General features: G+C 40.4%; 1 protein-coding gene across 8 annotated transcripts in view; it reads left to right on the forward strand.

Annotated features, from left to right (window-relative positions):
* Window positions 1–12,711, forward strand: part of CDC42BPB (CDC42 binding protein kinase beta) — a 99,555-nt gene that overhangs the window by 39,617 nt on the left and 47,227 nt on the right. For all 8 annotated transcript variants that reach the window (XM_083730536.1, XM_083730537.1, XM_083730534.1 and 5 more), the window contains exons 5-12: window positions 843–991; window positions 4,467–4,560; window positions 5,124–5,324; window positions 5,848–6,096; window positions 6,825–6,904; window positions 8,185–8,351; window positions 8,461–8,580; window positions 11,199–11,332. In XM_083730536.1, coding sequence (XP_083586662.1) covers window positions 843–991; window positions 4,467–4,560; window positions 5,124–5,324; window positions 5,848–6,096; window positions 6,825–6,904; window positions 8,185–8,351; window positions 8,461–8,580; window positions 11,199–11,332 — 1,194 coding nt within the window. The remainder of the gene's footprint in view (window positions 1–842; window positions 992–4,466; window positions 4,561–5,123; window positions 5,325–5,847; window positions 6,097–6,824; window positions 6,905–8,184; window positions 8,352–8,460; window positions 8,581–11,198; window positions 11,333–12,711) is intronic.

A 12,711-nucleotide genomic window follows, 5' to 3' on the forward strand; every position in this document is an offset into this window, starting at 1 on the left:
GCTGTTCTCTCTTGAGTTAACTGCCTGTCAAGAACTGATGATACCAAACTTCTGACCCAGCAGATTGTCTCCAAGGCATCATTTTACAAGTCTTAAGGACAACTCTATAACCATAGCTCTTGGAATCTATTTTCATAGCAAAATATTGCCACTCAATTTTCTGTCTAAATGCTCTAAAATATTCCTAAAATCTATTCAGTTACCTACAGTGAGTTAATAAATAGAACTTTCACTGGATGCAATTAAGTCAGGCACCTTCATTATAACTCAACTATTTGATTAATTTATTCAGCTACATTTGCACCCCACCTTTCATCTGTCGCACTCAAGGTAACATAGGTTTCTAGAACTGAGCTGCTTAGCTTAATGTCATCTTCCTTCAGTTCTTGAGCTGGGACCATGCCACTCACACACACATTCCCATATTTCACAGAAGCTTGCAGAAGAGAAATGTTTGATGGCTTGTGGCCACTTTAGCAACTGGCTGTATGAAAGCTTGAAATAGCTTAACTTTCCATCTTTCCTGTAACTGCATTACTTAATAATTTAAAAGCACATTTTAAATACATTTCGATATTTCTGTGTTTTATTTCCATGGCTCTGATTTGCTTTAACTTTTAATTCTGAATTTTAAATTGTTGCAACCCTCCCTAGGACCTGCTGTTGAAAAACCTATAATAAATTGGATGGTAATAATTTAAAGACATCAGCCTCTTTGACTCCTCTTTTTGCAGACACATCTTTTGTGCCTTGGTTGTGCAGTTGCTGAATGTGATCAGTTGGATCGCATTCTGCATTGATTTTCACCCATGTTGTTTATTTTGTTTTTGCATTTTTTTCAGTACTTAGTAATGGACTACTATGTGGGTGGTGATTTACTGACCTTACTTAGCAAGTTTGAAGATAAGCTTCCTGAAGATATGGCCAGGTTCTACATTGGGGAAATGGTGCTTGCTATACATTCCATTCATCAGCTACATTATGTGCACAGGTAAGGATTCTGTCTTGTTGGTTGTGAATAAATAAATAACATTGTGGAGGAAACCCTTACAACTTAGGGGTAAGCAATTTTCTTAAAACAGAAAACCCCCACCTCCAACCAAACATTTTATACATCTCTATACATTGTGGCTACACCAAGTCTGCTGATGGCTTCATAAGCATTGACATGTTCACCTGAAGATTAGAAATAAATATAAGATTGATGTAGTAAAAACAGGAATAGCTATGATATCCCTCCTGTGGGGTGCGTTTTATTTCCTTCCTGTCTTCACAGTGATAGAAGAGTTAGCAACTCTTCCAGACATATGTAGCAATGGTTCCACCACCAGTTCTGTTGTCGATCATGTCCTTTTTGTCCCATGTTTTCAGCTTTCCAAAACATAGCTTTTATATTTAAACAGTCAAAATGTAATTCACCAACTTACTTTAAAAAATACACACCTTCAAATTTTAAAATGCTGCAACAGTCTTTCTCCAGGGGAGAGGATTTTGTGATACGTTATAGATGTTTGCCAATCTGTACTTTGTGCAGCTGCTACGACTCAGCAAAACAGATGTTCTGATCCTGAGAATTAGATTAGGTATGCCTGACGAGAACACGTTATATGCACTTCCAGATTGCAACTGTTTATATGCATTTCATTCACCTCTAAATAATATTTCTTTCCCCAATTATTAATAAGCAGAAAAATAAGCATATAATTAAGGCGAGACTCACACTGAAGGATGACATTATGTGGAAGTGTCTGCAGTGTGCACTTGGCACAAATAATCACAACTGTAAAATTACACATATAAGAAAATGACCCCATTTAGTAAGGGGTGAACACCCAGAATGTTAAATTGTACATGATACGAAGGAAGCTTGAATATGTGAAACAGAGGGGGATAGCTAGAGTGCTCTTGAGCTTTGATGGCTTTATTCTTACAACAGCAAATAATAGCATTTGGAACACAATCAATGCAGAAAAAGAAAGAAAGAAAAATTAACAGCATGGCATCAGAAATGTTAAGTTGTCTCATCTAGAAACCTCTTAATGTGTATCAGTACATGATTAGTGAGCAAGGAAGCTCAAACTACAGATCAGCTAATATTTTGTATTAATAGAAACACCCACAGATTCTGAGGCCATGTGGCCATTTAAAATATAATAATTTGGGGTTACAGATGAAGAGTTGGAAGTTACCAAACTAATTTGGGGCATATATATAAAGATTATTCACTCCTCTGTATTTTGATGTCACAGCTTAAGCCTAACAATATTTACTGATTAGTAAACTCCATGTTTGTATGCTTAATTACAGTTTAAGAATATCAGAACAACTAATAGGGATTAATTACAATCTGGGGCAATTGCACAATTGTCTATTCTTCTGTCGTACTTGTTGCGATATGGAATTTCTTTTGGGAAGTGGCTCAGTGTACATTGGTATAACATGGCAGCCATCAAAAATCAAGTCTGCCATTTGGTAGTTGCCCCCATTCTGAATTCTTTTATGAGACAGATTTCAACATGGCGGTGTGTTTGAGGTGATTGCAAAAAAAAAAAACCCACCACTGGTGGGGATGTGAGAGATATAGGAAGTACATGGATCACACAAAAGGTATAAAAGCATCCTGTTTTCCACAGTGGTCATCCAGATGCTTATGAGCACCCTGATTTCCAAGGCTCATGTTGTTGTTTAGTCGTTTAGTCGTGTATGACTCTTCGTGACCCCATGGACCAGAGCATGCCTGGCACTCCTGTCTTCCACTGCCTCCCGCAGTTTGGTCAGACTCATGTTTGTAGCTTCGAAGACGCTATCCAACCATCTCGTCCTCTGTCGTCCCCTTCTCCTTGTGCCCTCCATCTTTCCCAACATCAGGGTCTTTTCCAGGGAGTCTTCTCTTGTCATGAGGTGGCCAAAGTATTGGAGCCTCAGCTTCAGGATCTGTCCTTCCAGGGAGCACGCTGGGCTGATTTCCTTAAGAATGGATAGGTCTGATCTTCTTGCAGTCCATGGGACTCTCAAGAGTCTCCTCCAGCACCATAATTCAAAAGCATCCATTCTTTGGCGATCAGCCTTCTTTATGGTCCAGCTCTCACTTCCATACATTACTACTGGGAAAACCATGGCTTTTACTATACGGACCTTTGTTGGCATGGCTCATGTTGGGATGATTTAAAACACAGTTTAGTATACCATGAGGGCAACTTCCCACAGCAGGACATGAGGGCAACTGTCTCTCTCGCACGGCTGTTTCCCAGCAACTTGTACTCAGAGGCATGCTGACTCTGATCCTGGTAACAGAACAGTCATCATGACTGATAGCCGTTGATAGACTTATCCACCATGAATTTGTCTAACCCTTTTTTAAAGTCACCTCTGGTCGTTGTGTTAGCATCTCTTTGTGATGTGTGTGCCATGCTTTTGTCATTAAAGTATTTTTTATCTTGCAAAACATAACATGGCTTTTAATGACCTTTCTAAATTACTGCTACCTCAGGAAATCACTTGAGGACTTTGCCTAGGCTTGAGCTAGCTAGAAAATTGGCATTTAAGTCAAGTTTTCTAAGTAAACAAATGTAAAATGCCATGGGGGAGGGGACTCTGTAATGTGATATATAACATAGCCGTATAAGAACATTGTTACCTGCTTGATTGTATTTAATTTTACTAAAAAGAAACTTGTTTTTGTGTGGTGGTTGTGAGGAAAGGCGGTGCCTGCATGTTCAAGACAAGCTTAAAAAAACAGAAGAATTCGTTTTTGACACTCTCCAATAGTTAATCACCTTCCTTCCTGTGGGAAGGAAATGGAAGGCAAAGGACACATTGTACATTTTTATTGTTGAACTGCTGTTAGCAATGCATGTTCCAGAAAAATCTTTGGTAAACAGAAGGCGAAACACTTGCTCAGTGTTGCCTCGATATGATGCGAAAGTGGAAAGTGACACTACCCCCCCCCCCATTAATTGCGTTATCTCTTTAATTTGGAAGAAAAGTAAAGTAGTTTCATATTGGAAACTTATATAGTCATTTCTGCTCTGACCTTCCACCTCAGAAAACTATGAAAAACAATTATCTTACGCATGCAATTATGAAGTATGGGAAGCATACACCTGGTTTCTTAATCCAAATACAGAAAAGGCAATTTCTTTAATATTGAGGATGTCTCAAAAGTAATCAGTAGTCTACATATTTGCATATTTAGTTAAATGTCATTAACATATTTCCATGAAATTGGCGAGTTGGGTATATTTCAAACCAATGTGGGTTGTTGCATACCAATTTTTAAATGCCCAGTACCATCATAAAATTGTAGTGAGGTATATATAATTTTCATTTATAGCCAGGTAAACAGAATGCTTTACTGGAGAAAATATATGGTTTATTTCTAAATTAGATTACTAACTGCTCAGTGAAGTTAGTGCTTTGACCTAATGTGTGTACTGTATGAAAATAATAATTTCTTTTCAAATCAGGGATATAAAACCTGACAATGTTTTATTGGATGTGAACGGCCATATACGCCTGGCAGACTTTGGATCGTGTTTGAAGATGAGTGAAGATGGCACTGTACGTATCAATAAAATGTTACGATTACTTAGTTCAAATGGAACTTTGTGCATTTTTGTGGCTTAATTGCTCCATGTTAATCTGTACATTTTTTTGGAAGAAGCAGTATGTAAAAACTGAAAACAAAACTAGAGATTTCGGGGTGGGGGTTCAGGGAGAACCTCATGCACTAAGCTGGCCAAAATAGAAATTTTAGAACATCGTGCTTCCAGGATATTTTTTGTAAGGGATTCACTCAAAATTAAGATTTTAAGAACTTAACTCAGCAACATTGGCTTGGATCCCGGAAAATACAAGTCTCTCTTACACACCCACAAAGTGCCTTTGCCTGAACCCCATCCCACACTGTCCAGGAGAGTTCCTGATCCTCTAAACTTTCCAGGGGTACAGGGGGCTTCTTGGTGGAGTAGTAGACGGAATGGGAAAATCCCTTACTGCTTATGGCTCCCAGAATCCAATCCATTACGTTTCATTACACAGGGATGCATAGCCCTCTCTCATGCTAGGTAGTGTGTGTAGATGAATTAATCTTAAGACTTAGGTATTTATTTTACTTTTTGAAGGTGCAATCTTCAGTTGCAGTGGGCACACCTGATTATATTTCCCCTGAAATACTGCAAGCAATGGAGGATGGCATGGGGAAATACGGGCCTGAGTGCGACTGGTGGTCCCTGGGAGTCTGCATGTACGAAATGTTGTATGGTGAAACACCTTTCTATGCAGAGTCGCTGGTGGAAACCTACGGGAAGATTATGAATCATGAAGTAAGAGCTATTTAACTATGCATTCACTAAAATTCTCATTCGTCTTATGTACTAATTATATCTTGAACATATATAACATGTTTTTGGCTGCTTTGGGATTTTTGCAGTAGATAGATAGATAGATAGTTCTAGTAAATACACAGGAGTAAACTATGCAAGTATGAGGTCTGTCTGCCCTTAATGTATGGAGTGCAAGTGGAATCAGTGTTTAATTTCTGAAGAACTTCTATTGTATCTTCTATAAGACCTTGTCCATAATTCTGTGTGGGGATGGATGGGCAGTTCCTTCCCATGGAAAGGAAACCGTGTGTGCTCAAACATATTCTGGTGTGTAAATAATGGTTGGCTACCAAATTTAAGCACCGTTTGTGAACCCTAATTATTATTATTGTTCAAATTACCACAACATTTTCAGTTGCATTCTGACTTACCAGAAGCCCGTTCAAAAACAGTCCCTTAGCTAGCCTTTTCTCATTGTAGAAGTCTGAAACATTGTCTCCCCACCCCGTTCTGTTTTCTTTAGGAGAGATTCCAGTTTCCATCCCATGTTAGTGATGTGTCTGAAGAGGCAAAAGACCTAATCCAGAGGCTTATTTGCAGTAGGGAACGTCGTCTGGGGCAGAACGGAATAGAAGACTTCAAGGCGCATGCATTTTTTGAAGGGCTAAATTGGGACAATATCCGAAATTTAGAAGCACCTTACATTCCAGAAGTTAGCAGTCCTTCGGACACATCAAACTTTGATGTAGATGATGATGTATTAAGAAACCCTGTGAGTGATTGTTTTCTTCTTAAAGGCAATAGTTTTCAAACTTGCTTCTTTGAACCAAACCTTTTAATCACTGACAGGACTCCTGTGTGTCCCAGGGGATTCTGGGGACAGTTCTAATGTGCACACCAGGTTAATGTTAATTCTCTTGGGCCTCATCTTTCCTCTGCATGAATTGAATTAAGTTGAGAACATATTCAATTCTTGCCAGTGGCTGTGTGTTCTCATGTGACTAGATCATCAGCGAGATTGAAAACTGATAGGCTTTCTCTTGGATGATAATTTGGTCTTTTTTATTTTATTTTGATTGGATTATGATTTGATATGTTAAGTGGATGTTTTTTATTGGAAAATTAATAAAAATGATTTAACAAAAAAGAAAGAAAGAAAGAAAGAAAGAAAGAAAGAAAGAAAGAAAGGAAAACTGATAGACTTTCAGAAAAGCTGGTCTGCCACTGTTGAACATTTCACTGATATTTCCTTGGTGCATAGTGAAAACACTGGCAGATAAAGTCCAGAGTGAAGTATTCCTACTTTAAATGAAAAAATCTGAATACTTAATCTTCCTAATAACATTTATATGACTATGGCCCTTTTTACATGAGATGGACAGTATACACATGGATGAAATAGGGTTGAGGCTGTTCCCTGTCCCTGAGGCGAGGGACAAAAAAGCCAGCATGTCCTTCCAGATTCAACTTGGTTTTCATCCTGCATTCCTTTTTGTGCAGGAAATGATACCACCTGGTTCTCACACTGGCTTTTCTGGACTACATTTACCATTCGTTGGCTTTACCTACACAACTGAGAGGTAGGTGAAAAAAGTTCATGCATATGGGCATATGGGAAAGCACCACACTCAGATCTCGTCATTTGCCTTTCTCAACTTCAGCTTAAAATGCTTGCCCTGCGTGTCTTGGGCTCCTGTCCTTTTTTGTTGCTTATGATTTATTTATATGAGCACCATCACTGGATATGGCGCTTTAAAGAGTAATCTGAGCAGCAGAAGACAGGTCTTTGCCCCAGGGAGCTTGAAATCTACAATTCAGCAGTGAGGAAGGGGGCAAGGTAAGGTAAAAGGGTAAATTAAAGCAAATACACTTCCGCATATTTAAGCACAATTTAAATTGGGAACGAGGACAAAGGGAGTTGAGCAGTAAAATAAGAGAGCGAGAGCGCTTTGTCAAGGTAATCACTTAAATGGTGCCCCAACCAGTAGTTCTAAACACAAAGAGAATCCATCATCTGCAGTCTCCAGCCTCAAGGTGAATTGAACATCACCATACTTCTTCCCTAGAAGTGAGCTTCAAGGCTGATCAGGGAATTAAACCAGGATTTCCCTGTCTGGGTTCTCCCCACTATACTGCACTGGCTGTGATAATAGAAAGGCAATAGACTGGCTTTCCATGTGGTTTGAGTTGCAGAATATTTTTTTAAAGCCAATTTTTGTACTGAAAATAATGTTGAGGAGGTGGTTTGTTCTCTTGCGGATCAAAGGGTGTGTGGAGTGGTGAAAGGTCAGGACAGACTGATATCATAGATGCACACGAACTTATATGAGGTTCAGTCAGATCGTCATTCTACCTAGCCCGTTGCACTTTGATATGACTGGCAGTAGCTCTCCAGGTTTTGGGGCAGAGATCCTATCAGGTGGAGATTCTAGGGGATCAACCTGATACTTTTTATTGAAAACTGTTTGCTCTGAGCTGTGGTTCCTTCAGCTTTCAAAGGCAGTCTACCTGCCCTTCCTGGAAAATGTAGTGTGTCCATACTCTTAAACTTAAGGGAGAATTGTCACAGCAGCAGCATTGTTCCATTTCCAGTCTCTCCTGAATTAAAAGTTGCTGCTGCTGCTTCCTCCCCGATAAGCTAGCCTGTGCTGGCTGGAGTGAGAGAAAACAGATCACACAGCACATTGCTGCCATTTTACTTTCAGGCCAGTTCAGATAGTACTGAAGCAAGGATCTCTGTTATATAATCTTCACAGTTGTTCCAAGGTTTCTGCTTCTGTTGAATTTCCAACAGGAAACTGCTACTTAGGGTTGAGCATAAACTGATTAAAACGTGTTCTCCAATGTTTCTGGTTTCCAGTTGTTTTTCTGATAGAGGCTCGCTAAAGAATGTCATGCAGTCCAGTGGTATAACCAAAGATGAGGATGTGCAGCGTGACTTGGACAACAGCTTGCAAATAGAGGCATATGAAAGGAGAATACGAAGGTTGGAGCAGGAGAAGCTGGAGCTGAGCAGGAAGTTGCAAGGTACGCCCTCTCGCTTTCCTTTTATGTTGCTTTGCAATGGAGCAACAGAATGTTTTTCAGGTTGGACTAAACAAATTGTTTTGCTTTGTTCTTTCGGTTCAATTTAAAGAATCTACCCAGGCTGTTCAGTCCCTTCATGGTTCTGCTCGCATAACAGCAAACACAAACCGGGATAAAGAAATAAAAAAGCTAAATGAGGAAATCGAGCGCTTGAAAAACAAAATAGCAGGTATGTGCCTGGCATGTTTTAATAGGTTTCTCTCTAGTTCTCAAAAAAAGTACAAAATAAGTCCAGTGGTAAAGTGCTAATCCTCATAGCAGCCTATTAGACATGAGCCTCATTCTTTTTTACTTTTGGATCTTTAGCTCAAGTACCAAGATGGCTCAGAGTGGAAATGCATGAAATATTACATTATGATACAGCTTTGGAAAGTGTGGCAGGTGCAACCTTAAGCAGCATTTAGATTTTTGAACAAAAGCTTATCTTTCTTCTAAAGCTTCCTTTACTTGATAGCAGATTATTCCCACTGGGGAGCCAAGAATAAAATGCAATTTGTACGGCTTCACTTAGATAATTCTTTTGACTTCTATCCTTTCTATAAAAATCCCAGGATATCCTCTTCTAATATTTTTCCCCACAAAGGGGCAAGCTTTGAACTTTGTGCAAGTGCCATTCATATGGAAAATTTTAAGCTGCAGTGCACAATATTTCGCTTATGATGTCTATATCTGCTATGAGGAAATGTGAGAAACTGGCTGTTTGATGTGGTCCTGCATCCATTCACCATTCTGAGAACCTTCAGTTTTATAGGGTTATGCCTTTGTAACTGGTGACTCTCTTTTTGTTTGTTAATTAGGTATCCACGGTATGCACCTGAAGTTTCTTTTTTTGAGACAGTAGGGTAACTAGAGCGGGACAGTAGGAGAACCTGCTCCAGGTGCAACCTTAACAGGGACACAAAACAATCAAAGGTTATTGAATATATTCAACACCTTAAATTAATCTTAATTTATAAATAACGTTAAATTATAATTTACATATCATTTTGCTCAGAGGCTCAAGTAAGATTCACAGGCCAGGCTGATTGGCACCATTGTACAGGCAACTCCCAATTTATGCATCACCTCTTTGCGTGCAACCGTGTACACACTCAGTGCTGGGAACCTGGAAGTGGAAGCTGGAAATGGGGATCACTTCCTGTTTTGTAAGGAGACCCTCTCCAGAGCCTGTAGAGGACATTACCTTTGGGCTCCCGAGAGGGTCTCCTCGCAACCCAGAGGCTTGTTGAGCCAATCAGCTGACGGGCAGGGAAGCAACTGCTGCTGCTGTGCTGCCCCACATATCAGCTGTTAGACAGGGAGGTTGAGCAGCTCGACAAAGCCCTTCTTGCCCCTCTGGCTCGCGAGGAGACATTCCCTAGAGGTGGAAGAAATGGCTGCATACAATACTGAATCTCCTACCTGAAGTAGCTGCTTTTGAGTGGATAGGCTACATTGCAGTATTAGAAACTAAGGGGTGGCTGTTGCTGACAAGTAAACACTTCTCAGACTTGTAGCCTTGTTTCTCTCTTTCCCCCGTAGAGGCATTTCCTTTCCCTGCTCCCATGAGGTACCTCTCAACTTCGGAAAAATAAAACTTGTTTTTTTGTTGGTTTATAGTTAGCTGTGTTGAAGTAGCCATAGTTGTAAATTTGGGTGAAAATCTGATGGATGGAAATTGAGGGATCAACCATTTTCTGAACTGGGGGCAGGGGGAGGGCTGACATTTTCCCACAGCTACCCACAGACAACAAACCTGCAAGTTTTGTTCGTAGAACCAGCACTGCTATAATCTTCTATTTTACTTTGAATATTCAAGATCCAATTTTTCTTTAAAAAGGAAAAGAAAGGACCACAGTAATATTATGTAACCTGCTTATATCTGTTCACAGGCGGCAGCTAAAATTGGGGAAGGAAAGATAACAGTTTCCAAAGGGGCAATCCAGTGGGGCTTCTGCTTCTGCCAAAACTGTCCACCCTCTTATACTTGAGAAAATGAATTGTACTTTGAGTTTCTGAGACATTATTTTATATACCCACTCCTGCTTTTTTCCTTTAAGGTTTCTAGTCCTATTGTTCTAGCATGGAAACTTGAAAATATGTCAGCAATGATTGGAGACATCTCTTTGGTGGTAGTGAGGTTAAGGCAAAGTGGGACTAGAGTAGCCAGGGAGCTGTGATTACATTGCCTGAACTAGTTTCTTGTTCCTTTAAATGACCTGTACTGCTTATCTGACCCTAACCTTAATGTTTGCCCTTCCTCTTCTTTGCCCTTCCTCTTCTCTAGCTCTGCATGCACAAATGGGTTTTGAACGTGTGTGTCTCTTAAAAGCTACTTAAGTCACGTGACAAGCTGCTTTCAAAAGCGATGGGACTTTCAAGCGCAATTTGAGATATGATGGGGCCTGTTGTTCAAGCAAAGCCACAGTGGTCTTATCTAAAATAGCTTTTTGGATCTCATTCCTTGAAAACATGAGTATTGAAAGCAGGTTCAGTATTGTTGAAAGAAGCAGATGGCAAGAATGCTTATGTTGCATAATTTATTCTGCCTTCAGAACTTGGAATTCTTTGGTACTGGGACTGAGGTAGAATTTGGATTTTATTTGTATTTGTCGACACCGTGTACGTTGAGCTGTGATGATGGGACTTGGGGTTTTGCCAGTGTGTGTTATGTTAGAGAGAAGAATGAATGAGTTCACTCTGAACTACCCAGTGTAAATTGTTCTTGGCAGAGAAGAATGCAGAACTGCTGCATATGCCAACTGAGCAAAAAGGCTATGGAGTAATCCTCCCTTTTAAAATTTATAGACTCAAATAGGCTAGAGCGGCAACTGGAAGACGCGGTGACGCTGCGGCAGGAACATGAAGACTCCACCCACAAGTTAAGAGGACTTGAAAAGCAATGCAGGATATTTCGGCAAGAGAAAGAGGATCTCCATAAGGTATGAGGTATAGAACATTTTTCAGTCCAACGATGTGGAACATTATGTGGAACTCTCACTATATAGAGAGTTGTTGTTTGTCATACTTTTATTCTGTCCTTACTTCATGCAGCTCAGGACAGCATACATGCAATTATCCCATTTTATATCAACTTTGTACTATAAGCTAGGCTCAGTAATAGTGACATGCCCATGCTACCAAGCTCCATGGGAACAATCAGAAGCCAAATCCAGTTCTCCTCATCCAGTAGATCACACGTGCTGTAGTAGGAACATAGGGGAAAGCCTTTACACCACATTTGACCATTGGTCTCTCTAGATCAGTCTTGTCTTCAGTGACTGCCAGCTCCTCTCCCAGCTAGACTCCCAAACCCTACCTGAAGATGCTGCAGATTGGATCTGGAAACATCTGCCACTGAGCTATAGCCCTCCCCCAAAACTGTTGGGCAGGGACACAAGTTAAACTTGTTCATTGGAAAAACCAGTTACAGTGGTGCCCCGCAAGACGAACGCCTCGCAAGACGAAAAACCCGCTAGATGAAAGGGTTTTCCGTTTTGGAGGTGCTTCGCAAAACGAATTTCCCTATGGGGTTGCTTCGCAAGACGAAAAAAATCTTGCATCCCCCCGCGGTTTTTTTTTTGCTTTTTTTGCCCTTTTCTTAAGCCGCTAAGCCGCTTATCAGCTGTTCCGCTGATAAGCCGCTTAACAGCTGATCGCTGGAAGCCGCTTGACAGCTGTAGCGCTAATCCGCTAAGCTGTCAATGGGCTTGCTTCGCAAGACGAAAAAACCGCTAGACGAAGAGAATCGCGGAACGAATTCTTTTCGTCTAGCGAGGCACCACTGTACCAACTGCCACTCGGGAAGCCCCCCCCCCCCATTGCAAATGGGGTACTTGGTGCAGTTGCTGTAGGTGCATAGTTGTAGGGACTGCTGGCTGCACACCAACAATGCAGTGAATGCATGTATCCAGCTTATACCATTGTTTTCTTACGTGAATTTCAGTATTATGTTTGGATTCAGTGAGCATACAGTTGAATGTGTACCTCATACTAAGACATCACATGATACTTTGTGCTTGCTTGCTTGCTTGCTTGCTTGCTTACTCTTGGTTTCACATCAGCAAAGCCTGCATTGGATAATTCACCGTAATGCAAAAAACTGAACCACCTCTGGGTCCTTAAAAGATGGCAAGGATGTGATGTGTCAAAAAAGCACTGGAAGAAAATTAAGAAACAAAAAAGAACTTGGGTTATGGAATTCCTCTCCATCCAGAATTCATTTTACAGTATTGAATTATCTGGGAAGATTTGGTGGTATGAAAACATAAAAGCATTAGTTTCTTATATCTTAACTGCGGCAAGAATATTGTTTGTTAAG

This window comes from Podarcis gaigeae (genome assembly GCF_964106915.1).
Source record: "Podarcis gaigeae genome assembly, chromosome: 1".
NCBI classification, from domain to species: Eukaryota; Metazoa; Chordata; class Lepidosauria; order Squamata; family Lacertidae; genus Podarcis; species Podarcis gaigeae.